General features: G+C 47.6%; 1 protein-coding gene across 1 annotated transcript; it reads left to right on the forward strand.

Annotated features, from left to right (window-relative positions):
- The first annotated feature begins 43 nt into the window (after positions 1 to 43).
- On the forward strand, positions 44 to 27,022 carry LOC115323188. The gene is made up of 6 exons (XM_029983542.2): positions 44 to 258; positions 4,271 to 4,399; positions 8,386 to 8,567; positions 14,177 to 14,336; positions 14,713 to 14,862; positions 26,722 to 27,022. The coding sequence occupies exons 1-6, from the start codon at positions 44 to 46 to the stop codon at positions 27,020 to 27,022; spliced, it is 1,137 nt and encodes a 378-aa protein (XP_029839402.2).
- Positions 27,023 to 27,275: the final 253 nt, after the last annotated feature.

The raw sequence follows: 27,275 nt of genomic DNA on the forward strand, positions 1-27,275 counted from the left end.
TCAAACAGGTTTATGACCGACTCCGCAGGACTTCTTCATCATCATGAAGACGCGCGTTTTGGCGTGCCTTATTGTCTGCGCAATTACACGGACTCTCGGACATGAAGGGGCTTCGAACGCTTCGGTCTCCTTGGGTTCCCTCAGCTCTACGGCATCGAGACTGAGCCCAATCAAAAATGGCGCCAAAGCGTCAGACAAAAGGTTTGGAAACCTGACGAATACCTCATCCGGTGATATTGCCATACAGTTAAATGAAATGTATGTTGACAGTGGAGGTTATCTCAGGACCATCAAGGCTAGAGTGATCACTTCAACTTTTGATGCAAATGATACTGAAACTTCTTCACTGCAAATCGCAAAAAAATTATCAGTGAGAATGATATTAATTTTTTAAAGAAAAAACTATTACTTTTTATTACTGAATCCTAACTTACTAGTAGATGCAGTGGATTGACATTGAATAGGTTCGTATTAGATGCCTCATTGCAGTTTTATCTTCAGTGCGCTGTATGGTTCATTCCCCATTTTGGCACCCCTGAAAGGTCTATATAATTTGTGTTTTCAATAAGATGCTTTAACATTTGAGCACACAAATTATTTAGGCCATTTTGATAATCGTACAATTAAATTGAAAGTAAAATCAAATATTTCATCAGTCACTGGGCTTTCTTTAATCAGTTCTTTATGAAGGAGTTCGATTGGTTTTTGATGTATTTGCCAGACGCCATCTTGGCCATTGTGGATGTGTGACTTCCTTATGGTACCAGCTGAACACGAATGAAAAATACTTGAAATCATACACGGTAAATGCCAGAAATGTGTTTTCCGTTTGTCCCTCTGTGTTCTTCCTTCATGTTCAGTTACAGCATAAACATGCAATGAACCAACTAGCTCATCTTAAAGCCGTCACAGCTGTATGACCACTTAGGCACAATTCTAATCATGCTTCTCATTTTATAAATTATTTGACAAAAGTCCACAGACCATGCTTTAAATGTATGGTGTGGTGTTGTATATGCAGAGGCATTTGAAAGCATTGAACAAAGTGCTGCACACAACAGCAGACACATTCTGGCAGGTATGATTCGGAGGAGAACGAGTGTTTCTCGCCCTCCTCGGTTTACTTTGGAAAGACGCTACCATGCGTGCCTCACGCGCTAATTCTAACGGCTGCGTAAGTTAATGCCGTAATACGTCGCACACATGGTGTTTTTACATTATTTCTTTACATTACATGGTGTTTTTACACATGGTGTCGTTACACACGGTGTCTTTACACATGGTGTTTTTACATTATTTCTTTACATTACATGTTATAAACAAATTCGTTCATGGACATGGTTGAAATAAGCAAACGCGTCTTTGGTAGGCAATGTATGCTTAAATAGGCTTCAAATACGGTGACGACATGAGCTATACTCTTGTAAAGCCTTGGTAGGAAATGCACAGGGCGCTTGACGAACGTATTTTTCTTTAAGGGTGTAAGAGTTAGAGTACCGCCTTCACCTTGCATTTATCACTCTCGGTGCACACTCAAACAGGAGATAATGGTCAATATAGGCTGGCTAATTAGCTAACGTATGTTAATTATCTTTTTAATTATTAGTTCAGGGGTTATGTTGCGAATTGCAGCACTGACGGCGTTTACTATCAAAGGCCAAATCACTTTAAGGATTTTGGGTAGGGTAAGCATCTTTTTTAGAAATTCAGGAATAAATTTACTTGTGTACTCGCACAATCGAAAAAAAAAATGTTCGCGGAAAAAGCACCCCTTGACTAGACCCACAATGACGTTTAGAGGAGTGACGTTGGCGTCCAATCACGCCGTGACTATCTCGACAGCGTGTCTTTGAAAACGTTACTCGATTAACTCAGTTAAAGGAATGCCCATAGACGCTGCGTGCATAGGTAGCTACCCTCCTCCTCCCCCCCCCCCCCCCCCCCCCCCCCCCCCCCCCCCGCTTCTTCCCCACGGCTCGGCTTTCGCAGAGCTGGCTTCTCGTCGTTCGGCGCGCCACCGTTTGAAAGGATGGCTGCTATGGTAACTTCAGTGTACCCTACAAATGCATATGTTTTGAAGTAGAGAGTCTAGATGGATTTTCACCGTAATTAATGGAATGCATAGTTTCGCAGTGACAATCTAGACGGCGCTTCAAACAACACGGGGTGGGGATATCCGCCAAATTGGATCAGATTTTCAGCTGTTCGTTTCGGCACTGTCTTGAGCCAAGGTAGCTCGGGACACGCTAAAAACACAACTTTACAGCACACGATTTACATCCACACACTGCGAAGAAGTAGGACACGATGCAGCCCCGCCACATCAGTGACCCAAATGTGGGGTCAAGGGGTGTTTTATCCTGGAAGTGGCTCAAGCATCGAGACACCCTACGGGAGGTGGACAGAGATGAGTAAGGGCGGGGCGGGATACCCCCTCAAAGGATGTTTAACAACTGACCTCATCTAGTAACGCTGGACTTTGGTGAGCGCGGAGAGGACACAAGTTGCGACGCGACTGAAACTGCGTCAGCGTTCTAAGCGTCATTTATGGCAGGGCTTGCGCCACATTTTTTTATCAGGAATTTCGAAATCCGGTAAAAGAAGCGAAAATTGACCGATTATTGTTTTCTATTCTACCATTTTCTTCTTGGAATTTTTTAAAATCTAGTCTCAGTTGTGATTCCTGTAAACACTGCAATTGCAATATAATTCTAAATTCAGTGTTCGAAATGGCAACACACATAGTTTAGTTAATTAGTCAACTTAAAGTGACGATTTTTTCTTCATCTAATGTCCGACGGGCCGGATAAATACACGGTGAATGAATACGCTCATCTAAATCTCACATCCTTGAAAAGAAAATCTGTTCGAATCAGAATTATTTGTATGTCATCTTTCATGGCGGTGTCGTTCTGTTGAAAGTTGAAGTTCAATTTTATTCCACTCAGAAATATATACAGAAATCTGTTACATATAAGAGGAAAAAAAGGGAGTATTGGGGGGGGGGGGAGGGGGGGGGGGTGGTCATGGCAGAGCTCTGAACACACTTTTTAATACTTGTACTTTGTGAAAATTAACAAAACCAATCACCTATGCTATAATTGCTCTAAATGGAAGTTAGTACTAACACGTAAAAACAAGCACGGGACAAACCAAAAGAAAAGTGTAAGGATGCCATAGTTATTGTGAAATAAATGCACATGGAATTCCTTTAAGCAGGTCACTTTAGAGCCACAGAGTTAGGTACAGCTAAAGTACCCTCTATACCCCGATGTCCTTGTAAGCGCGGCCATTTTGGTGCCTAGTGCAAAGCCGATAGAATATATCTTACGCGATTTTGGCGCCGCCTTTCAGCACGTTGTCGATAACGCCGGGCTGCAAGCCGAAAAAATGTCGGCCTCTTAGTCTCCGTTTCGACCCAATTCTGGACGAGGAATTCAAAAATCGCAAAAACATTTGCTTAGAAAGAATTTCTCGCATGCTGCCATTTTTTACAAGGTATCGAAACGATCACAGTATCCAATAATTAGGTGTATGCTGAAAGCAGTTCCAAACTTGTGAAACGTATTAATAAACAAAAAAGGAGCTAAAAAGACAATTTCGACAAGTTTAGTAGTTCATAAAAAAAAAAAAAAAAAAAAACTCTCAGCTTTACGATTATACCGTGCAGGGCGCTGGTGTTCGGCTGGGCCTCGCGACATAGAAAAACATTTTGTGCCAAGAAAAAAAAATCCCAAAGGAGAGGATTTTTTTTTTGCACGGAGTTGTGCATATCGGTGAATTCGGAATGCGTATGCGAGTGGTGAATCAGAGGCACTCGGATTGACCAGGAACACTCTTAGTAAGCTGATGCGTCACTGCGATCTTGATGCATCATATTCCGAGTGACATCCCATAGCGTTTCGAACCAAGGATGTTGCGGCACCATCTTTGAGGAAGATTGAAGTATGATAGATTGCGCCACAAATATGAATAAGGTCTATTGGCGGTCGTTACGGTCCGAGCCTGCTACTTCCACATACCGTGTCAGAAAAGTCAGGTGATATCGTTTCTTTTTTTCTTGTCGTGGGCTGTTTTATTTGTCGTCGAAGATGGAAAATCATTTCCTGCGAATGCTGGCAGAGCTTAAGATAAATTTCAACTATTATTTCTGCTTAGGTATGAGCACCAAGATGGTTGACGTTGCCATGCTGCGAAGCGTAGGGGATTTAGAGGCTCTACAATACTCAGACCGTGGTTCTCATCGTTTGTTGCTTTTCACTGTTCACAGGACCTGCCCAAGCGTTCGACGCGTAGTCGTAACTGATATCACCGACGGCGGTCACAGGATGGTTGAGGCGTTTCTGGACAAAACAGAAGAAAAAGCAACTGCATGCTATTGCAATATCATCGGTGATAGGTAAGCATTTCACGCAACTCCCCATCACTGCATGTCATATATTTTGTAATCGAACTGAGGTCGTGATATAATTATATTAAAAAAAAAAAGGCTCAGAAAACTTGAGGCTAGTAAGATATCGTTGTACACCAAATTTCGTTATATATTTTTTTGTTACCTTAATTAAAATCAAGCAATTTATGCGAGCAGTTCATATGCTGCGTTAAGTGGTACTTGCAAGTTTCGGATGCCAGAGAAAACAAAACGATTATATTTATTTAGCTTGAAACGTGTGCACTGTCGTGGTCGAGATAAGATTGATTGAACTGCGTAGGTTTATTCTAGCATAGCAATACAGGCACGTGTGAGTCGTGCCTTGTCTGCATGGTCGCGATCCGGTGGAGAGAGGGTCCGCGCGCGGAAGCGGCGGGCAGAGTCCAGGGTCACCCGGTGGCTGTGGCGATGCTGATGACGGCGGTGGCGATGATGATGATATCCCGACGCCTCCCCCCACTTTGGAAGAACAACACTCACACTTGCAGAAAGGTTTGGACTTGGGCTAGTTGGTTGAACATGTTTAGGGGTTAAAAGCGCTAAATAGGACGGACGAGTAGGAGAGACACACCACAGAGCGCTTTGCAGAAGGGTTTGGATTTGGGCTAGTTGGTTGAACATGTTTAGGGGTTAAAAGCGCTAAATAGGACGGACGAGTAGGAGAGACACACACCACAGAGCGCTTTGCAGAAGGGTTTGGATTTGGGCTAGTTGGTTGAACATGTTTAGGGGTTAAAAGCGCTAAATAGGACGGACGAGTAGGAGAGACACACACCACAAAGCGCTTTGCAGAAGGGTTTGGATTTGGGCTAGTTGGTTGAACATGTTTAGGGGTTAAAAGCGCTAAATAGGACGGACGAGTAGGAGAGACACACACCACAGAGCGCTTTGCAGAAGGGTTTGGATTTGGGCTAGTTGGTTGAACATGTTTAGGGGTTAAAAGCGCTAAATAGGACGGACGAGTAGGAGAGACACACACCACAGAGCGCTTTGCAGAAGGGTTTGGATTTGGGCTAGTTGGTTGAACATGTTTAGGGGTTAAAAGCGCTAAATAGGACGGACGAGTAGGAGAGACACACACCACAGAGCGCTTTGCAGAAGGGTTTGGATTTGGGCTAGTTGGTTGAACATGTTTAGGGGTTAAAAGCGCTAAATAGGACGGACGAGTAGGAGAGACACACACCACAGAGCGCTTTGCAGAAGGGTTTGGATTTGGGCTAGTTGGTTGAACATGTTTAGGGGTTAAAAGCGCTAAATAGGACGGACGAGTAGGAGAGACACACACCACAGAGCGCTTTGCAGAAGGGTTTGGATTTGGGCTAGTTGGTTGAACATGTTTAGGGGTTAAAAGCGCTAAATAGGACGGACGAGTAGGAGAGACACACACCACAGAGCGCTTTGCAGAAGGGTTTGGATTTGGGCTAGTTGGTTGAACATGTTTAGGGGTTAAAAGCGCTAAATAGGACGGACGAGTAGGAGAGACACACACCACAGAGCGCTTTGCAGAAGGGTTTGGATTTGGGCTAGTTGGTTGAACATGTTTAGGGGTTAAAAGCGCTAAAAACGACGGACGAAAAAATGTGATTAGCGACGGTTGGAACTGAATCAGATGTGTGTCTTGTTGGTTTCGCGGTACGTCTGGTTTTTCCAATAATAAAAAGCGCTCTGTGGTGTGTGTGTCTCCTACTCGTCCATCCTTTTTAGCGCTTTTAACCCCTAAACACTCACACTTCCCCAAAGCGGTCAGGTGGGCGAGTTATACGTCCACTCCTTGTCACGGTAGGTGCCACGGCCGGTTGCAGGTGTCCTCTTGTTCGCCGTGTAGTGCCGGACGTCGTCTGCACCACGTAGGAACGGGGTTGAGGCGCTGGCCCTAAAATGTGGCCATAAGACGCTGCTCCCGTCAGAATTCTGACCGCAGTTCCAGGTGGAAGGGTGTCGAGCTCACGTGTTCTGCGGCGCTCGTCATTGTGCTGGCGCATCTTTTTCTTGTATAACGCGTTTCTGGGGCGAAAGTCTGTGCTGTCCTATCGAGGTTGGAGAGATTCTGGTTTTACTGGCACGTTTGTGCGCAGTCTTCGTCCCATGAATAACTCCGCTGGCGCGTAACCTTGGATTCCCGGGGTTGCACACTGGGCCAACAGTGCCTTGTGGATGTCTGTCGATTTTCCAAGGAGTTGCTTAGCCGTTTGGACTGTCCTCTCGGCGTCCCCGTTGCTCTGCGGGTAGTGCGGGCTCGACGTTGATTTCACACGTACCTGTATTGCTATGCTAGAATCAACCTACGCAGTTCAATCAATCTTATCTCGACCACAACATGCACTTTAATTAAACAACGAATGACTATTCTTAAATATACTATCAAGCGTCTTAATCACTGCATTAAGGGGAAACGTACTAAAGCTTCACGAAAGCTGAAGTGTTTTACGGCAGTTCTTGAGGTGAGGACGAATAAAGTAAATACGTTTTATAAAAATAAAAATTCATTCAAGAATTTATGCTTCTCCTTTGTGAACTTTACTCATCAACTACGCCATATCGTTTAGTTTAGGCAAGCCAGGCTATTACACAGCTTAGAAATATACTTCGAGTTGTGGTTTTAACATCAAACCCTCCTAAATTCGAACCAAAACCATAACCTGAGCATTTGCTATACTAATCTGTTGAGGCAATACTTTCAGATTTAATAAAATTGCAATAAGCATCCAAGTTTGATGACGATAAAATATTAAGTTGAATTACAACTAGAGTCGCGAACTCTTGATAAGGCCGGCCTGTTTTTTTTAAGCGTGGTGATAGATGATCCCAACAAATTCCGAACTAGTACTTCTCAAATTAATATTACCCACTTCAAAAGAATAGGGAACTCAGTTTTGTATGCTAAAATACTGGTAAGAAAAGTAATTCTTACTTTGTGCAAGTTACCTTTTAACTCTACTGAGCCACTGAATCAGCGAAGTTTTATGGGTTTTTTTTTAAGCTGGCGTGAAATGGAATAATGTTTATATCTATTCATAGAAACATTGCCGTATAAATTTCTCACTTTTGATGGAAGCAAGTTTTCCCTTCCACATACAAAAGCTCGAGGTACACATAAGCACTTCTTATGAGTTGTGAATGCGAAAGCATCCGTGCCGTTCTTTCGCTCCCGTGTTTCGTTTGCGGCGTATTTGCGTCAGCCTGCGAGCCCTACCCAAGCACTCCTCGCAGCTCTGACTTTGGACGCTTCCTGTTAAGGCCCGTTCACACTCTTGCGACCGAGTAAGACCGAGAGAAACCAGACCGGTTTTTAAGCTTCTTGCGATCTCTTAGGACCAGCTCCGATGCCGCGCATCCGGTCCTAAGAAGTCGCAAAAGGCTTAAAAACCGGTCTGGTCTCTCTCGGTCGTACTCGGTCACAAGAGTGTGAACAGGCCTTTACACGCACGCTCGCGGAACGGACACGCAGCGCCATGGGGCGGCAGTCGTTTAAACGGACGCGCGCAGCGGCCAGCCAATGGAACCGAAGGCGAAATCCATCAGCTTCGCTCTGCGCCTTTGGGATCGGAGAAACTTGGTGCCGTTGTCTAGGCTTTCGCGTGGTTTCATAGCTGGGAGCTGGCTTCACTTGGAGAAAGGATTTAGGGTGCCGTTTGGTGCGCTTCAAACTGATGACGTCGGCCTTGCTCCATGGGGCGGTTAAAATTTCGCATTAAAAACGCACTGTCTAACCACATCGTTGTTATAAATTACAATGTATAAACACCCAAATAATGTTTGCAATTTATGCATTACTGTTCGAATTAATTTTACTTCCTCGCTGTATTTGTGAAGGGATTGTTCGTTTTTCCTAAGGCCTTTGGGCCCTCCCTAAATATATTTTTGTATTCTACTAATGTCCATTTCTACGAAAATATATTTTGACTTAAAAAAATTCGAGAATTTTTTTTTAAATTTATGACTGTTCTTTTTAGGGCTCTCATTGAGGAGATTATGCAATATATTAACAAAGACATTATTGAAAAAACGACCAAGGAAGGAGTGCAGTATTATCTAAACCTGTGTGATAGCATTAAGTCCAAGAGAGATAAAGGCAGCTTGGAATCCCTCTTCGAAAGAATAGCCGAGAAATTACAGCGCCTCTTCATATTTCCCGGTAAGTGTAGCCACTACGTAAATTGTAAAAAAAAGACCTCGTTATTAAGTTTTCATCATAATTTTTCGCGACGTCTTTGGCTTATGCTGCGTTTCTGTTACTTCATTTAGATTCCGTTATCATAAACCTTTCCTGGAATAAAGCGCTGCGGAATTTTGTTCTCACGATCCCATCTCCAAGATCAGCTGACTCGTTAGCGGCTCTTGTAAAAATCCTGACACTGCGACAAAATGTTCTGCTGGGGCCATCAAAACACAGTTTTGCAAGCTCAGGATTTAAAACCTTGTCAGTATTTTACATTTTAATATCTGAATGAGAAAACAAAAGTTTAAAAATAAATAGGAAAGGTAATACGTTTCACTGTGCTCTGCATAACTTAGGGTGCTTCGAAGACACGGTTCAACATTTATGAATTCCTAAACGAGGCCTACATTATATAGACCAGCATACTGTTGACAAACAAGCCCGCGTTCTACCACACCAAGTATGGGCACTGCGCGCGGCGCCTGAGGCGTGTCAAGTGCTATTTGTGGTTTGTGGTTAAGATAGATGACAGGGAGCGTTTAACATATTATTTTCACACCGTCAAAGCTATTTCATATGGCGGACGATATGCTGACACGCTGTGTAGAAACAAGTCCGTATTTGTGGGCGCTGCGGGTGCGTAGGAGCCAAATTTCTGTGAAGGTATACGTTCACGCATGCGCCACATTGACAACAGCGCCACCGGAGCTAAGTGACGTCAGAGTCGCGTGTTTTTTTTATATATAATCATATTTCGGCGGCGCAAAGTTGAATTCACGAAGTTGAATGCATACTAAATATGCTAAATTACAAAAGACAGAGACCACACTTTATCAACATGGTATCACATTTAGATTATCACAGTTATGGGTAAAAACTGACACAATAACCGAACACTAAGACCCTCCTGTTTCTCACACAATCCCGTACAGCTAAGACTGGCGAGAGAGAGAGAGAGAGAATATGTTTAATGAAGGTAATGCGAAGTTGATCTGTCAAAAAAGGAAACATTGACAGCAAATAGAGATGAATAAGAAAAATAATAATTAAGATTAGGGTATGCTGCAGGCCCAACTTGTGCTGTCTCAAACACTCTACTGAAGAGATTACATCACATTTATTTATATGTCATAGTCATTATCTTATATACATTTTGACAATGTGCCCCGGTAATATTCTACGGAAATAGTAGGCGGCATACTCTAGCCCGAAGTTCAACCAATTGCAAGCTTAAAGCGGAGACGACCGAACATAGAACAGGAAACAACCCAGGACCAAAGATGCAGACTCAAAATGCCAAAAAAGAACAAATAGAAGGAAATGAGGAGTAGGCAGCAGAAAAAGACCCAAGGTGATGCTTTTCTCTTCCAAGGTTAAACCAGCCAGGACAAGAAATCTGGTAGCCCAACCGTTTTTTGAATACAGATTTCAACAAGGCAGGAAACAAGCTAGGAGGACTATGAGCTCTCAAAATGCAGAGGTCTCCCAAATTTGCATTTCTTTTTGAACGGGCTTTTAGTCTAGAATGGGAAACAGTATAAATAAACCGACAATTGCGAGAAAGACTGCAGTACTTCTTCGGGTCACCGTGTGCTTTTCTTTTCCAAGTTTAGTCATCTCTAAATGCAACGTTTGTGGTACCTACTTAAATAAGGAGTGTCAAGTCCCATGCTTACTATATATGAGCGCTCATTATCAGTCATTTTGTTGAATATAAAAAAATGTTTACTGTGAACTCCGGACTTAGCGACTACGGAATTTAGTAAAACGGTGCGTTGCTTCCAAGGTGCGCAATATAAATCCATCAAAATATGTAATTTTCGGAAATGCGAATATAGAGTGACTTTTTTTTTTTTTTTTGCTCATTGGTCCCCAAATTATTCTCTTATAACATTCACCACATTCACCTTGTACTGGGGCTGAAATGCATAAAATAGCACTGCGATTTTGTTTTGTTTGATTCGGTTGCTTGCAAATAAAAAAAATTTACTGCCGCTGAACTCGATGCTAATTGCGCAATGCGAAAGTATCTTCGAAAGTAATTTAATTATATTTCAAGATATTTGTACGTTACTCAAGATATTTTGTAGGAAAAGCGTCTTACAGGCAAACATTATTTTTTTAATTAGATTGCGAACCTTTTGGACACTACTCCAAATACTTTATGATCGTATTTGGTGACATAAATCATTTTCGTCGAGTATCTTGTTTAAAACTGGTTGTAGCATACAAGAATGGTGGAGTTATGTTTCTCAGTAAATAGAATTATGAATACCCGCCAAAGTATAAACGTCTAGGGGAGAGTCTAGGAGAGCTTTTTATAGGTCTGGTGACGTTCCAGGATGAAATCACTCTTACACAGTTGCTGGTTTAGGATCGCCATAATAGGAACTTTGATTAGGAATTACGCGATAGCTTCGCTTTGCTAAAGGAAGGTCATGCTGTCACTTTGAAGCAATGTTTGAGCACGCGTTTACTGAGCTTGATTCTTTTCGCGGCGTGCGATCTGCTAAAACTCGACCAGAGAGCTTTCGTAGATTGAAAACAACGAAATGAAAGCATACAGGTACACTACGGGACACTGTGCGAACACAACATTTCCGCTTTTTTGCAGTCAATTTGGTAATATTGACAGGCGGTCGATATTTCGGCCACAACTCTTTAGGTGAGGACTCTGCTCGACCGGGAGTGACCAGATACAGTCCTCTCACAAGCGCATGCGCGTCTAACAGCCCGCTGTGAACTAGCGTCACTCGCTGGCGGAACGACGCAACTGTGAGAAAAACATGAATAAAATATATCGTTGCCATGGCATACCTCGTGCAGCCGTCGCACATCCTTGAGCATGGAGCTCGTGCTCGTCTAATGCCATGGCAACGAGATTTTTCTTTTAGAGCGCAGCTTTTAGTCGACCGTTTCCGGCTTCAGCAGTGTCGGCGTCGGCGCCGGCGTAACCGTGCGTTGCATTATGAAAAGTTTCCCATAATGACGTCACGAGGGTTACCCTCGTGAGGTTTACAAGGGTTACTCTCACGAGGGTTACGAGGGTTACCCTCAAAAGGATCACGAGGGTTACCCTCACGAGGGTCACGCGCATTACCCTCACGAGGGTTGCGAGGGTTAGTTACCCTCAAAAGGGTTACCCTCACAAGCGTCTCGAGGTTTACTCTCATGAGGGTCACGAGGGTCACGAGGGTCACGAGGGTTGTGAGAATTACCCTCACGTCACCCCCCTCCCCCCCCCCCCCCACCCTGAGGTCACGTGACCTCAGGGAGTCACCTGTCCCACAGTACCCTTCCATCCCCCTCCTCAAGAGCTGCGCTTTAATCCGGCGTTACAGGGAGTTGTAAGCGGCTTTATTTTTTTCTTTTGTTTTCACACTTGCGTCGTTTTGCCAGCAAGCGACACTAGTTCACCGCGGGTTGTTGAGCGCGCGCCTGCGCTCATGAGAGGACTTTATCTACTCCATCGCGTCTCATTGTTACTCACGTCTGTGCCCTCACCAAAAGACTATATATCTTAAACAGTGATCTAAACGCGAGAAAACTCGAAAAACTCTTTACCAATCGTTACATCATAAAATGATACATCGGCCGCCAAGCGCGTGCAATTACAAGCGTGCCAGGTATATTCCACCGGACTGACAGCTTCCTGATGTCCTTTTCTGAGTTTTCTGAAAATAGCCAAACTGCGCGTGCGTAGAGTTGATAGGTGCTGAAGGTGCGCGAATTCCTTTTTTGACGTAACGCTTCGGGAGGAGGGGCCTCAGTGGTACTTTGGAAATGATTTCCTGGAGCCTGCGTGCACCAAATTGAAAACAAAAAATAAAACAAAAACATTCTGGGCATTTGTAGTCCTGGAGGCCAAATAAAGAGGATTTAAGGGTTTTCACCCAAACACTGACCTGCTTCAGTTTCTATTTAAAAGTGAACGGAGTATAGTAGATTTACGCCAACTGGCTGATACAAGATACTTCAGAACATCTGCCCATCATTCCGGTGACAAAAAAGAACTTCGGCTCAAAATCTACCGAAGCAGGTAAAGATCCTACAGCTGGTTGCAGAGCTTTCAGGATGATGAATTCATTGTTTAAAGCGAAGTGTGGGAAGTCATCTTGGTGGAGTGATGTTGCTCGGTTTTGAAGATCCGATCTACCCGGACGCGCGCTTATAATCTGGTTTCAAAGAGGCAGCATGAACTCCCGTTTCAAATACCGTACCATGAAAATACCATCTGTGCTAAAACCCGCTTTACGCCCTAGAACGTGGACCTGACGCTCACTCCCATAACTACGCTCAATCCCAGAACGGACTGGGCATGCGCACTGAAGACTCCGCTCTCCGTAGAGCGGAGCGAGAAAGCGAAAACGGTATACTCTCTATACAGAAATATTTTACTGTACGTTTGAAGTGCTGGTGTAATGAGGGAATCTCGGCCGATTGCACGAGCTAGTTCGTCTTCGCTACCGGGGTCGCCATGCATTCTCGGAATTATAGCATGAGATGGGACGAGCTATCTCGTGCACGGACGCTTTTTGTAAGGTACCGTTCTGGCGGCATCACGCGTGCGTAGAACTCTTAGTGAGATACATTTATTGTCAGACAACCTTGCGCCATGGCTAAAAACGACAATCCAGTTAACTGTTTTAGAGCGCAGCTCTTAGGGGCCCGTTTCCGGCTTGAGCGGCGTCGCCGTCGGCGTGGGTGTCGCCGTTGGCGTAACGGCGAGGTCACGTGACCAAACCCCCTGAGGTCACGTGGCCCCTGAGGTCACGTGGCCCCTGAGGTAACAACCCCCTGACGTCACACGACCCCCCTGAGGTCACGTGACCTCAAGGAGTCACCTATCTCTCAGTACGCTTCCATCCTCCTTCTCAAGAACTGCGCTCTAACCGGCGTTACAGGGAATTGTAAACGGCTTTCATTTTTTTTTAAGCTTTTAATGTGAAATGTTTACATGTACAACAGAAAAAAAAGATGTTTACGCTTCGAACATGTGTAAAGATCGTCTTTGTTCCACCAGTGTGACGCGATCACCCGATAAAGGAAGAAACACGCCCTATACAGTGTCTGCATACCGTAGTTTACATGATGTAACCGCAGTGTGACCGCAGCTTTAGTCTCCCCTTCCCTGCATGACAGTATACAAATGTTCCCGCCATAGGGAAATACATTTTATCGTCCTTCTTACGACTCATTTCTTTTATGAATATTTTTCAAACAATATTGTCGCCACGCTTCCGCACGCAAACTACAAGACAGCAAGGAATAAAACATATCCGGAGTCAGAGTAATTACGCGAACGAATACACCTTTTTCGTTTGCCGTCGTCCGTTGACATATCAAAGTATACGGCCTTACAACCTGAAACGAGTGGAAAAAAATATAAAAGAGGAAACGGAAGAAGGCGCGTTGGAACAAAATCACCATTATTATTAATTTTTTTTTATTAAAACTTGAGCACTTTCCAGTTTTGCAAAGAGAATAAATATATGTTTTTCTCTATTTCTGAACTTTCGCGATTCAAGATGGCGAGGCCCTCCTAGAAAACAATTATAAAAGATCGCCTGCATCGTCGATTTCAGGGACCAAGTGGTGCGGAGCAGGTGATGTGGCTAAAAACTACTCCGATTTAGGAGTGCACAAGGGGACTGACATGTGCTGCCGCACACACGACATATCGACCGATAACATCCCGGCACTGCAAACCAAGCACGGCATCACCAATAATAACTTCTACACGATGTAAGGGAGCGATGCCCGAGAATGGCCTCTTGTTTTGATACTTATATTATTTTTGTTAACCAGCTGTTGATGCAGTCTTGCTTCGAATTTTCTGTCGCGAATTCTTGCTTCTGTATTTGTTGATCAAGACGTTTAACTTTCAAAAGCGCGTCATCAAAATAAGGTTACAGATGCTGCTTCTTAATTGATAACACTAATTAGACAATTCTCCATGAGCAGCATGTGTATAGGAAGTTACAGCTTCTTGTAGTTATCATGAGCTCAGCCAGAACATATCTCCTCTCTTGTAGAGTGTATTTATATACTACGGCATCTATCACAACAAGATACAATATAAACATGAACATTGCTTTATGTGTCTCCTTTTTTCTATCAGGACCAACTGCGAGGATGACCGCCAGTTCTACAATTGCCTCTCGAATGATAACAGCGATACATCTAAAGCAGTCCGAACGATCTTCTTCGAATTTCTTAGCGTAAAGTGCTTTTCCTGCACCTATCCTAGGAAATGCGTAAAAAATAATCCGTAAGTAGTTTTTCTTCCGGTGATTTTCGAATGGTTGAGTTGGCAGAAAACATCCTCAATTCTCAAAGTCACAAAAGTAAGAAAAAGCTTCTTTGAAAGAACCTCAAATTTTGTAACTACTCTAGGCGAACGTTTCCGGTGTTAAATTTGAGCAAGGGAAAATGTTACTCTTCTAAGTTCCTGTTCCAAAATAATAATAAGAATATGAAAACTTTACATAAGAATTAAAAAAAAAAGCTTTTACCCGTTCTTAAAAGGACCAAGAAGTGCTTTTTATAAAAGCTTGTTTTGGATGCCATATTGTCTTTTGGGCTTTAGTAAAAAAAAAATAGCCAGGTTCGAGATGGAAAGGCGTGTCAGTAAACTGACAGCATTATAAATGCACATTAATTATTCCCCCATCGGCGGGGAGGGGAGAGGGGGGTATGCTTAGAATTTCATTACCTCCGTAAATTGTGACCAAGGAAATTAAAGACGTTCCTATAACTACTCCTTTTAGGCGCGTTGTGCGTTATAGTTTGCACAATCGTCGAACGCTTGGGCGTAAACGCAATGCAGCAATTGTTTGAAAACGCCGTCCTACGGCGCCCCTTGGTGCCTGCTCCAAAGCACAGAAAGGAGGGCGTGTCAGGTCTTTGAGCAGATTCCTTCAGGGGGGATAAGGCCTAGAGATTAAACTTCTGAACTACTCAAGTGATCAGAATAAAATTTGCAGAAGAGATTTAACGTCAGATGAAGGTGTACTTCGCAAACTTTCAGCTCTCTAAGACAACTTTACATACCTGCAAAAAAAAAAAAGCTGTCACGTTTCATTAAGAAATCTGTGATATGTAAATGAAGCTATTAAGGATTATTTTGACTGCTTGAATGGTGGAGGACGTGGGAGCTCGGGCTCTTTAGATTTTATAACTAAAATTTAAACATTTCAGGAAGAGTTACTACCTCAATATAAGAGCTTTATATCTGTCCTATGTCAGTTTTCGAAAACATAGTTATTTATCCATGAGGACTTCAACTTAAAACAAGATAAAGCAGGTAGCCGGATATCCAAAAAAAGTGAAAGCCGTTTACAACTTCCTGTAACGCCGAATTGGAGCGCAGCTCTTGAGGAGGAGGAGGGAAGGGTATATTCCTCCTCCTCCCTCGTGATCATGCCTGCTAGTCCTCCTCCCCTCCTGCTCCCCCTCCCTCTCCTTTACCACCTTTACTGGGCGGGGGAGGAGGAGGAGCGGAGGAGGAGGAGGAGGGGGAGGAGGAGGAGGGGGAGGGGCGACGCCGACGCCGACGCCGCACAGGCTGGAAACGGGTCATGTGACCCCCTCCCCCCGAGGTCACGTGACCCGCCCGGACCATACTACACATTGAGGGGAGGAGGAGGAGAAGGAGGGGGAGGAGGAGGAGGAGTGGAGGAGGAGGGGGAAGAGGAGGAGGGGGAGGAGGAGGAGAGGGAGGGGCGCGGTTACGCCAACGGCGACGCCGACGCCGCTCAGGCTGGAAACGGACCCCTAAGAGCTGCGCTCTAAAAATTCGGTTCAGAAATATCTTGGGGGTATCAGAGTTCCTTTACCTGCGAGCAAAAGATTCCTTCGTATAAAATCTGCAGCGAAAAGTGGAACTGAGAAAATGTATTCAAACATTGATTTCCTTTACTTTGTTAGAGCCTCACAATCTGTTGAAAATATTTTATATGAACCTAACTATTTGGCGTATGGTTATGAAATAGAGTGTTAGGGTGTAAATTAATTTCGAAAACCGAATACCTTAGTATTAAAGAAATGAATTTTTTCAAACAAATTCGACATTTTGGCTTATGTCCCCCCTTAAAGAGGAATTGGCCGTCAGTGAATGTAATTTTTTTTTTTTTATAATGCTTAGATTTCATATATAATGTTATCCAAGGGAATACACTTCAGCGCCCTCTGAAACAAGTATAACGCCACAAAAAAAATCGCAATGTTTTGTTTAGCGTAGTACCTTGTCATTTGTTTCTGATTTTTTTATTTAATTTGTCCATCTTTTTATACGAATACATAACCCAGAAGCCGTTGACAATATTGCCGCGCGCAAGGCTGAGAAAGCAACGCTCGGTCACGGTCCTCCAGAAAGTTCCCGTTTATTCATGTACCGCACGTAACTTCTATCATTTGTCCCTGCTTTTGTTTTCTAGAAAGTGCGTGTTCATTCTCGCCCCGATCACGCGACGCTCGAACCGCTTTCGCCGAATCTTCGAGATAGCGGCGCACTCTAGATAAGAGGCCGCCCGCGACCTTGTCGAGTCAGTCTCGCCCTAGCGCTCGATTCTGCTGACACGCCGACTTCGACGCCCGCGACGCTCTGCTTTCTTCTGTTTCCTTCTTTATTTTCGGCACAAGTTCGCCACATTAAACGTTTATTTCTCCCTGTTTATTTCCTGTTTTCTTTTGGTCACCAACCGTGACATTTTGGTGGAGGTGCGGGGTACACGGGGCTCCTGGCTGGCGTACTGGGGCTGGTCGTCGCGGCGTCGGTCGTGCTGCGGCGCAGGAGACTGGCGTCGGGGCGGCGCGACATAGGCGCGAGGAGGAGGCGGTGGCCGTCGGGCCACTGCGGCGTAGGAAGCACTCGTCGTCATTGTCGTCGCTGCAGCCGGAAGGGGTTTCAACGGGGGCTCTGGACAGGCAGTCGGCGTCGCTGTGCTTGCGGCCTGACTTATAGACCACTGTCATGTTGAACTCTTGTAGTCGAAGACTCCATCGAGCGAGGCGTCCTGACGGGTCCTTCAGGTTCGCAAGCCAGCAGAGCGAGTGGTGGTCCGTGACTACACGAAACGGGCTCCCGTACAAGTACGGACGAAACTTCGTTATTGCCCAGACGACCGCAAGGCATTCTTTCTCAGCCTTGCGCGTGGTTGGAGCGCCCGATGCACTTCTTCTCGGACAGCCTCGGCGATGGAAAGGGTTGGCGGACGGCTGGTAGTTGGCAGCAACCTTCGCAGTTCCTCCCGGACAACCTCTCGGATAATTTCCCGGATGTCCGGTGTACCCAGAGTGTTTTCGCCGTTAAGTAGTGTGGGTGCAGCGACGCCTGGATGTCGCTGGTAGTGGGAAGCACGTGCCTGAAGCGCGCGCTCGATGTTGGTTGCTTCGGCGATGAAAGCTTCGACGGTTGTCGGCGGGCTCCGCACAAGGCCACCGAAGATGTTTTCCTTCACACCGCGCATCAAGACCCGCAGCTTTTTCTCTTCGGGAGCGGTTGGGTCGGCGCGATTCATGAGGTGAAGAACGTCTTCGACAAAGCTTGTGACGCTCTCGGTCGACCCCTGGGTTCTCGCTCGCAGGAGTTCTTCGGCACGCTGCCGTCGGTGCTGGCTGGCAAAGGTCCGTCGCAGCTCGGCCTGGAATTCTTCCCACGACGCAATGGACGCTTCGTGGTTCTCGAACCACGTGCGTGCCGTGCCTTCCAGAGAGAAGTAGACATTCTGGAGGCACTGCTCCGGTGTCCATGCGTTATGGCGGGCAACTCGTTCGTAATGTTGCAGCCAATCCCAATTAAACGTTTAAGAAACGTTTAATGTGGCGAACTTGTGCCAAAAATAAAAGGGAACAAAAGATAATAACAGGGCGTCGCGGGCGTCGAAGTCGGCGTAGCAGCAGAGTCGAACGCTGGGGCGAAACTGACTCGACAAGATCGCGGGCGGCCTCTTATCTAGAATGAGTCACTATCTCGAAGATTCGGCGGCGAAGGTTCGAGCGTAGTGCGCTTGGGGCGAGAATGAACACGCACTTTCTAGAACAACAGAAACGATAGAAGTTATGTCAGCAAGAATAAACGAGAACCTTCTGCAAGTCTGCGCGCGGCATTATCCCCCCCTTTAAAAGCGCATCGTCCCGATGCAGCACAAACCAAAAACATAGCAAACAGAAATAACGGTAAACTAAAGAGTCATTTGGAACACATAAGGTACACAGTCCTATCGAGCGTAGTACGGCTTCATGCGCACGACGTGGACGACTTCTGGTCTTGGAGGGCGGCGTGATGAAGTCCGTGTTCCATCGGGCATCACCTCGTAGTTCAGATCCCCGAGTCGACGAAGCACTTTGTAGGGTCCAAAGTAGCGCTTCAGGAGTTTCTCGCTGAGACCACGGCGGCGGATCGGTGTCCAGACCCACACCTTGTCTCCCGGCTGGAAGTGGACGTCCCGGCGACGAAGGTTGTAGCGGCCAGTGTCGATACGTTGTTGGGTTTGAATCCGGACTCTGGCGAGCTGACGGACTTCTTCTGCCCGTTGGGAAACCACCTGGGCGTCGTCGCTTCCGTCGGCAGCCGGTTCGTGGGGTAACATTGCGTCCAGCATTGTCGTCACTTTGCGACCATGAACCAGTTGAAAGGGTGTAACCCCGGTGGTTTCTTGCACGGCCGTATTGTAGGCAAAGGTGACGTACGGCAACACCTCGTCCCATGTCTTGTGCTCCACGTCGACGTACATGGAAATCATGTCGGCGATGGTCTTGTTGAGTCTTTCCGTCAGTCCGTTGGTCTGAGGGTGGTACGCCGTGGTGCGACGATGGCTGGTGTGGCTGAGACGAAGGACTTCTTGTGTCAGCTGGGCCATGAACGAGGATCCACGGTCTGAGATCAGGACTTCGGGAGCGCCGTGCCGGAGGACGATGGATTCAATGAAAAACTTGGCAACTTCCACAGCAGTTCCGGAAGGAAGGGCTTTCGTTTCGGCGTACCGCGTGAGGTAATCTGTGGCGACGATGATCCAGCGATTTCCCGACGTCGACGGTGGAAAAGGGCCAAGTAGATCCATTCCGATCTGTTGGAAGGGTGCCGTTGGCGGAGGAATTGACTGCAGGAGTCCGGCCGGCCTCGTTGGAGGTTTCTTTCGTCGCTGGCATTCATGGCATGATCGTGTGTATAGGTGGACCGTTTTAGGGAGCTTGGGCCAGTAATACTTTTCACGAATACGGGCCAGTGTCCGGCTGTAACCGAGGTGTCCGGACGTCGGGTCGTCGTGGCAGGCTTGGAAGATCTCCTCTCGAAGGTCGGTCGGGATTACCAGCAGCCACGTCGAGTTGTTGTTGCCGAAGTTCTCTTTGTAGAGAACTCCTTGTCTAATGGCGAAGGTCGGCAGGGCTCGTGAAAAAACACGTGGTATGGCACTCCCACGCCCTTCCAGGTGCTCCATTAGTGCGCGCAGCTCAGGATCGTCTCGTTGACGTCGGGCCATGTCGTCGGTGTTCACTGCGCCCAGGAAACACTCGTCGTTATCGTCATCGCTGCTGTCGGAAGGTGTTTCGATGGGAGCTCTGGACAGGCAGTCGGCGTCGCTGTGCTTGCGGCCTGACCTGTAGACTACGGTCATGTTGAACTCTTGTAGTCGGAGACTCCATCGCGCAAGGCGTCCTGACGGGTCCTTGATGTTCGCAAGCCAGCAGAGCGAGTGGTGGTCCGTGACTACGCGGAACGGGCTTCCGTATAAGTACGGACGAAATTTCGTGATCGCCCAGACGACCGCAAGGCATTCTTTTTCAGTCGTGGAGTAATTTCGCTCCGCCTTGGACAATGTCCGACTTGCATAGGCGATGACTCGTTTGGTGCCCTCTTGTACTTGAACCAGTACCGCGCCAAGTCCTGCGTTACTTGCGTCCGTGTGAATCTCGGTTTCCGCATCCTGGTCGAAATGTCCAAGGACAGGAGGAGTCTGCAGTCGTCGCTTCAGCTCGTCGAATGCCTGCTGCTGCTCCTCGGCCCATTCGAACTTCTCGGCGTCCTTCGTGAGGTTTGTGAGCGGTGCGGAAAGTTTTGCGAAATCTCGAACGAAGCGCCGATAGTAGGCACATAGCCCAAGGAACCTTCGCACGGCCTTCTTGTCTCTTGGCGCTGGAAATGCTGCGACGGCGCGAGTCTTCTCTGGGTCTGGACGAATGCCTTCGTTACTAACCACGTGACCTAGGAACTTCAGCTCGTCATAGGCGAACCGACACTTTGACGGCTTGAGGGTGAGTCCGGCGGTCCGTATGGCGAGGAGAACAGCTCGGAGTCGTCGCAAGTGCTCGTCGAAGTCGCCGGAAAACACTACGACGTCGTCGAGGTAGACGAGACAGCTCTGCCACTTCAGTCCTGCCAGTACGGTGTCCATGACACGCTGGAAAGTTGCTGGCGCCGTGCATAGTCCGAAGGGCATCACCTTAAACTCGTACAGCCCATCCGGTGTGACGAAGGCTGTCTTCTCTCGGTCCCGTTCGTCGACTTCGATCTGCCAGTAGCCGCTCTTCAGGTCCATCGATGAAAAGTATCGAGAATGGCGCAGCCGGTCTAACGTGTCGTCGATGCGGGGGAGTGGATAGACGTCTTTCTTCGTCACTGCGTTCAGCTGCCGGTAGTCCACGCAGAACCTAAGCGTCCCATCTTTCTTCTTAACCAGTACGACTGGGGAGGCCCAAGGGCTGCTTGAGGGTTGAATTATGTCGTCGTTCAGCATCTCTTGAACTTGCTCCTGGATCACCTGCCTTTCTTTGACGGACACTCTGTATGGAGATCGGTGCACAGGGCGCGCGTCGTCCTCGGTAATGATGCGGTGCTTCGCAACGGCGGTTTGGCGCACCTTGGACGACGTCGCAAAGCAGTCGCGGTATTCGGCGAGGAGGTTAATCAGCTGACGTCGTTTTGGGCCCGGAAGTTTAGGGTCAATGTCGAGCTGCGCTGGCGACGTACTGTCTTGCTGAGGTGGCGAGGATTCGTCAGCAATGGCGGCGATTTCCGCGGAGTTTCGGAGTTCCTCGACGTGGCCAACGGCTGCCCCTTTCGTGAGGTGTTGCGCTTCGTTTCGGAAGTTGGTCAGGAGGACCACAGTGCGGCCATTCTGGAGTTCTGCTACCCCTCTTGCGACGCCTATTCCTCTTCCCAGGAGCAATTGAAGGTTGCCTTCTAGGACAACTTCGCCGCAGGTAGCTGTATCTGCCACGACGGGTACGACAATACTTGATCGCGGCGGCAGGTTCACGTGGTCGGTGGCGACTCGGACAGCGGCTGACCCTGTTTGGGGTTTCTCTGAAGGCGGAACAGGCTTCCGCAGCGTCAGTCTGTTCTCACCCAGGTCGATGACGGCGCCGTATTCACACAGAAAGTCCATGCCAAGAATGACATCTCTGGAACAGTCTTGTAGAACGACGAACTTTACCGGACACGTCTCGCCGTGGATTTCGACGCGAGCAGTGCACCTTCCGACGGGCGTGATGAGATGTCCTCCTGCGGTTCGTATTTGGGGTCCATCCCACGGCGTCATGACTTTGCGAAGGCGGCGGGAGAGCCTTCCACTCAAGACCGAGTAGTCTGCTCCGGTGTCCACGAGTGCTGATGCGTCGTGGCCGTCAATGACGACATTTAGGTTATTGGACACCGCTGCAGGGGCGTCGTTTCGGTCTCTGGTAGCCTTCGAGTGGGGGCCCTCCGACGTTCGTGGAGGATCTTGGCGTCGGTCGTCTTCGGCAACTCCACCTCCAGGGGTTGCCGCGCCTAGTTTCCCCGGCGTGGAGCGAGGGGCGACAGGCTTTCACGGCGGGGTCGGTGCATCGGCGAAGCTGGACGTCGTGGCGAAGGTGACCGGAACTCTCGGCGGAACGCAGGCTCGGGGGACTGAGGTCGTCGCAGGTACTCGTCGATTTCCCGAGGGCGTTCACCGTAACGGGGTCGCGGGTCGTTCGGGTGGAACCCGCGCAGCCCGAGTCGTCGGTATGGGCATCGGCGGTACACATGGTCAGCTTCCCCGCAGTGGTAACACAGCGGGCGTCGGTCGGCCGTCCTCCAGACGTCTGTCTTCCTCGGCGCCTGATCTTCCATTCGTCGGGGGTACTGCGGCGTTGGGGCGTCTCTTCGGGGTGGCGACGTGGCTTGGCGGGGAGCTTGCGGCGCTCGTCGGGCCATCGCAGCGTAGCTCAACGTCGGTTCCTCCGGTGCCACCGTGGTGACGGGAACCTCTGGTTGGAGCGCCCGATGCACTTCTTCTCGGACAGCCTCGGCGATGGAAAGGGTTGGCGGACGGCTGGTAGTTGGCAGCAACCTTCGCAGTTCCTCCCGGACAACCTCTCGGATAATTTCCCGGATGTCCGGTGTACTCAGAGTGTTTTCGCCGTTAAGTAGTGTGGGTGCAGCGACGCCTGGATGTCGCTGGTAGTGGGAAGCACGTGCCTGAAGCGCGCGCTCGATGTTGGTTGCTTCGGCGATGAAAGCTTCGACGGTTGTCGGCGGGCTCCGCACAAGGCCACCGAAGATGTTTTCCTTCACACCGCGCATCAAGACCCGCAGCTTTTTCTCTTCGGGAGCGGTTGGGTCGGCGCGATTCATGAGGTGAAGAACGTCTTCGACAAAGCTTGTGACGCTCTCGGTCGACCCCTGGGTTCTCGCTCGCAGGAGTTCTTCGGCACGCTGCCGTCGGTGCTGGTTGGCAAAGGTCCGTCGCAGCTCGGCCTGGAATTCTTCCCACGACGCAATGGACGCTTCGTGGTTCTCGAACCACGTGCGTGCCGTGCCTTCCAGAGAGAAGTAGACATTCAGGAGGCACTGCTCCGGTGTCCATGCGTTATGGCGGGCAACTCGTTCGTAATGTTGCAGCCAATCGTCAACATCCTCGTGGACCTCCCCGTGGAATGGTGTCGGAGTCCGGGGTGAGACGGGAAGGTATACGACGGCGGCGGCGGACGGGTTCTGCGACGACTGGTTTTCCATCGTCGGCCTCGTTGGCTGCCTGGTCCGGGGTGGCAGAAGTCCGTGTTCCGGGGGTAGACCTTGGGTGCGGCGACTGGATCGGGTCTCGATCTGGTCTTCGCTCGGTCCTCGGGAGGCTGGGTTCGGACTTGCACTGCGGGAACTGGGAGGGGAGCGCTGCACGGGCATGCGGTACCCCGCACCTCCACCAAAATGTCACGGGTGGTGATCAATAAACAAGAAATAAACAGTAATAAAGAAACGTTTAATGTGGCGAACTTGTGCCGAAAATAAAGAAGGAAACAGAAGAAAGCAGAGCGTCGCGGGCGTCGAAGTCGGCGTGTCAGCAGAATCGAGCGCTAGGGCGAGACTGACTCGACAAGGTCGCGGGCGGCCTCTTATCTAGAGTGCGCCGCTATCTCGAAGATTCGGCGAAAGCGGTTCGAGCGTCGCGTGATCGGGGCGAGAATGAACACGCACTTTCTAGAAAACAAAAGCAGGGACAAATGATAGAAGTTACGTGCGGTACATGAATAAACGGGAACTTTCTGGAGGACCGTGACCGAGCGTTGCTTTCTCAGCCTTGCGCGCGGCAATATCTGTTCTCCGGTGTATATTCTCAGGTCGGATAACAACTGTAGATCGTATTATTGAATTAATTTTATATTAAAAATAGACATCACAAAAATACACTTGATTTTTTTTTCAGTTATGTAGTGTTAATGTACAACATATATTTTTCAGCCAGCGTAGGTTTTTGAACTTAGAATTATCTGAACATTTTCGTTCTTCATCTTCCTTGCAAAAAAGAATCAGAGGGTCATTTGCTTTCTTTTTTTGTTTGCATTGGCGAGTATGGGAGGGGGGGGGGGGGGACGGAGACGGGGTGAAAAGTTAAGAGAATGAGTTCAACTTCAAAAGTGGTTTGTAAACGTATTTTTTGGAAGATTGAATATTAAGATACAATTTACTTTACAGATTGGAATAATAAAGAACGACGATCGTCGTTCCTAATAATCCAATCCGGTGATTTGGGGATTTCATAAGATGCATTGATAATGAAATAATTCAAGACAACTCGATAGCACCTACCGCTCAGCTCGCAAATTGAGGACGACAAAAAGAAGTTTCAGTTGTCTCGTCTCAAGCCGTTGGTAGTACCCGATGCTGACAGCACGCGCTCACCGGGAAAAGACAAAGAAATCGCTAAGAAAAAAAATGTTGCCGTCAGCACATAGCTCCTTTTTTTGGAAAGGTCTATAGAGAAGGCTATGCTTCTGACGTACTTTCCTTGCTTTCCGAAGCGACGAACAGGCACGTGCCTGACTGGGACGTTCGCACAATGGACTGTAATTTTGTAAACATTGGAAATGTCTGTACTGACAAAGCCTGGCAGATCACCACGAAACGCGGCCACCGAAAGCGAAAAGGTAGAACAGCAGACAACGGATAAGTGGAGAGTCATGTAACGGACGGCCCGTTGTGGCGAGACGCCGAAACACACTTCTCCCGAGCAATGGAATGTCCGTACGTGCACCTCGCGTTCCTTCCGCTACCGCTTCGTTTCTCGTCGGGTTTGAAAACCATGTTTCGGGTCCTCGCCACTGCAAAAGCTGTGCGCTGACCAGCAGCTTCGCCGAGAAATGCTATCTGCCACCGGATCTTCAAGCTCCAAGTCTGCGACCGAGCACTCTATGGCTCCGTCGTCAAACTGCCAGGCTTTGTGAGTATAGAGGAGGCTATGGCCAGCACACAGATCGCGTGCAGGGACACGCTCTTTCACGCATTTCAGGATTACAAATTGAAATAGGCGTTCGGAAAAGAAAATGTCCAGATGTCGTTACCCTGTGTGCACATGATTGCACCCTACCCAGCGCGAGCACTGATCATTGTAGTAGGCTGGACTGCGGATCGGGAGCCCGTCGGTAAATGTCTACGGCTCCGTCATGTAATCATGTCAAATGTCAGCTTCTTTGCAGTCTGGGTGGATGGAGAATTCAGTAATGTTTGCGTCATTTTCAGGTCCTGGTTTCTATCTTAGTTACACTGATATGGTGCCTAGAACGCGTCTGAGTGGTGAATTTACCACCTCTATTTTGTCCTTTCAATTTTCGCCTCCTCATCTCACGACTGTGATTTTGCGGAATGCCGCAATATATTGGCACGGCAGCAAGGCTGAATACATAACACAAAAATAAAAATAAAAGCGTACAACATTAGACGAAAACAAAAGCTGCCATAGGTCGGATTGCACACAGTGGCGACTCTGTGAACTCCACGATGAGAGACACACTTACGACCTCGTGAGTTCTCCGCCAGCGCATCACAAACAAGCCACAGATAGTATGGAATCATTTGAAAATTAACCAGTTTATTAATCAACCCTACGACTAGTGTTGTTGCAATTTCAGAGCTCCACCAATGCATTCGCGGTACAGAACTCTAATATTATCAGCACCATTCGGGCACACGTTTGACGCACTGTATGTGTAAGGTCCTTTCACTGTTTAAAGAAGGGTTTACAAGTGGCTTCAGCGTCAAGTGTTTTCCCTTTTATAAGACGAGGGAAGCAGGTGGTATCGAAAGTGGAAGCTGCCAAGATCCATTTTCGCTAAAAGCCGAATGTACACCACCTTAACACTCATATAACGTTTGCAAAGCTACTGCCGCCAGCCTATATCTAGTTTTAGCATTGAATGTGACGGTCTCTAGCGCAAGTTTAAGCGCTAGGTGAAACTACGCGCTCGCAGCAGTAGCTCTAACATCGTTGTACGATGAGTATAGAAAAAAAAGGTACGGTAGCGCGACGGTAAACATAGTGAGAGGAGGGGACGGGGGCGCGGTAGGAACGCCGAGCTCTGGTTGGAATGATCAGCTGATACATGCAAAGCTAGGTGCCTTTGTTTCTTGTCACACTTCGAACGCAATGCGAAACGCCAGCGTCCAGCGTTTTGCGTTAGCTTTCGAACGCGCTCGAAGATTGGGTATAGACAATGACATCGAGGTTTACGTCTTCCCGCTAATCATTCAAGCCAGACTTGGGTGTTCTCACATCCCTCCCACGCGTTCTCATCTCGTCCTCTCTCTCATTTTTTCGGTGCACAGTATCGCATGACGCCGCATCGTCTCTCTTACATTCGTGACTCAAAAGGAATAAAAATGCGGTTTCAGGTCCCACAACCCTTCAAAGTGTAAGAAGTACGAGCTTGTCAAATCGGCCCCCAAGAAGTGTCAGATCTTGCCACCTTCATACTTCAAGGACATCAACAATAGAAAGCGGAGTCAGAAGAACCAGGTGCGCTTGACGATTGCAGAGAACGATCCGGAAACCGTGACCGAGAACGCCGGTGTTTGGGTCAAAACTGAAGAACCGGAAGACAAGCCGGTCCTTGAGAACGAAAATTACTTCGGAAACATCGTTGAAGGCGATGACACCACTCCAGTCATATCTGAGGAACCAGTCAACAATTGACAGGACGCAGAACCTACAACGACAACTTCCTTTACCTGAACTTCATGGCAAAAGCCAACCTGACCTCCCAAGATCTGTCTTCAGAGATAGGATTTAATTAGACATATATATATATATATATATATATATATATATATATATATATATATATATATAAATATTTTTTTTTCTTGTACAGAAAGCAGATACACCGGTGAAATAAATCAGAAAATCGCCTATGTACTTAGAGCAGTTACAGTTTTCATCTCCTCAA

This window comes from Ixodes scapularis, unplaced genomic scaffold (genome assembly GCF_016920785.2).
Source record: "Ixodes scapularis isolate PalLabHiFi unplaced genomic scaffold, ASM1692078v2 PGA_scaffold0__279_contigs__length_252992795, whole genome shotgun sequence".
NCBI classification, from domain to species: Eukaryota; Metazoa; Arthropoda; class Arachnida; order Ixodida; family Ixodidae; genus Ixodes; species Ixodes scapularis.

Bases quoted from the DNA above. Each gene is read 5' to 3' on its own strand.
- LOC115323188 (XM_029983542.2), top strand. From the start codon at position 44: ATGAAGACGCGCGTTTTGGCGTGCCTTATTGTCTGCGCAATTACACGG. The intron at 259-4,270 runs GTATGTTGACAG...CACTGTTCACAG, and splicing joins GCCATACAGTTAAATGAAAT to GACCTGCCCAAGCGTTCGAC. The intron at 8,568-14,176 runs GTAAGTGTAGCC...CGTCGATTTCAG, and splicing joins GCGCCTCTTCATATTTCCCG to GGACCAAGTGGTGCGGAGCA.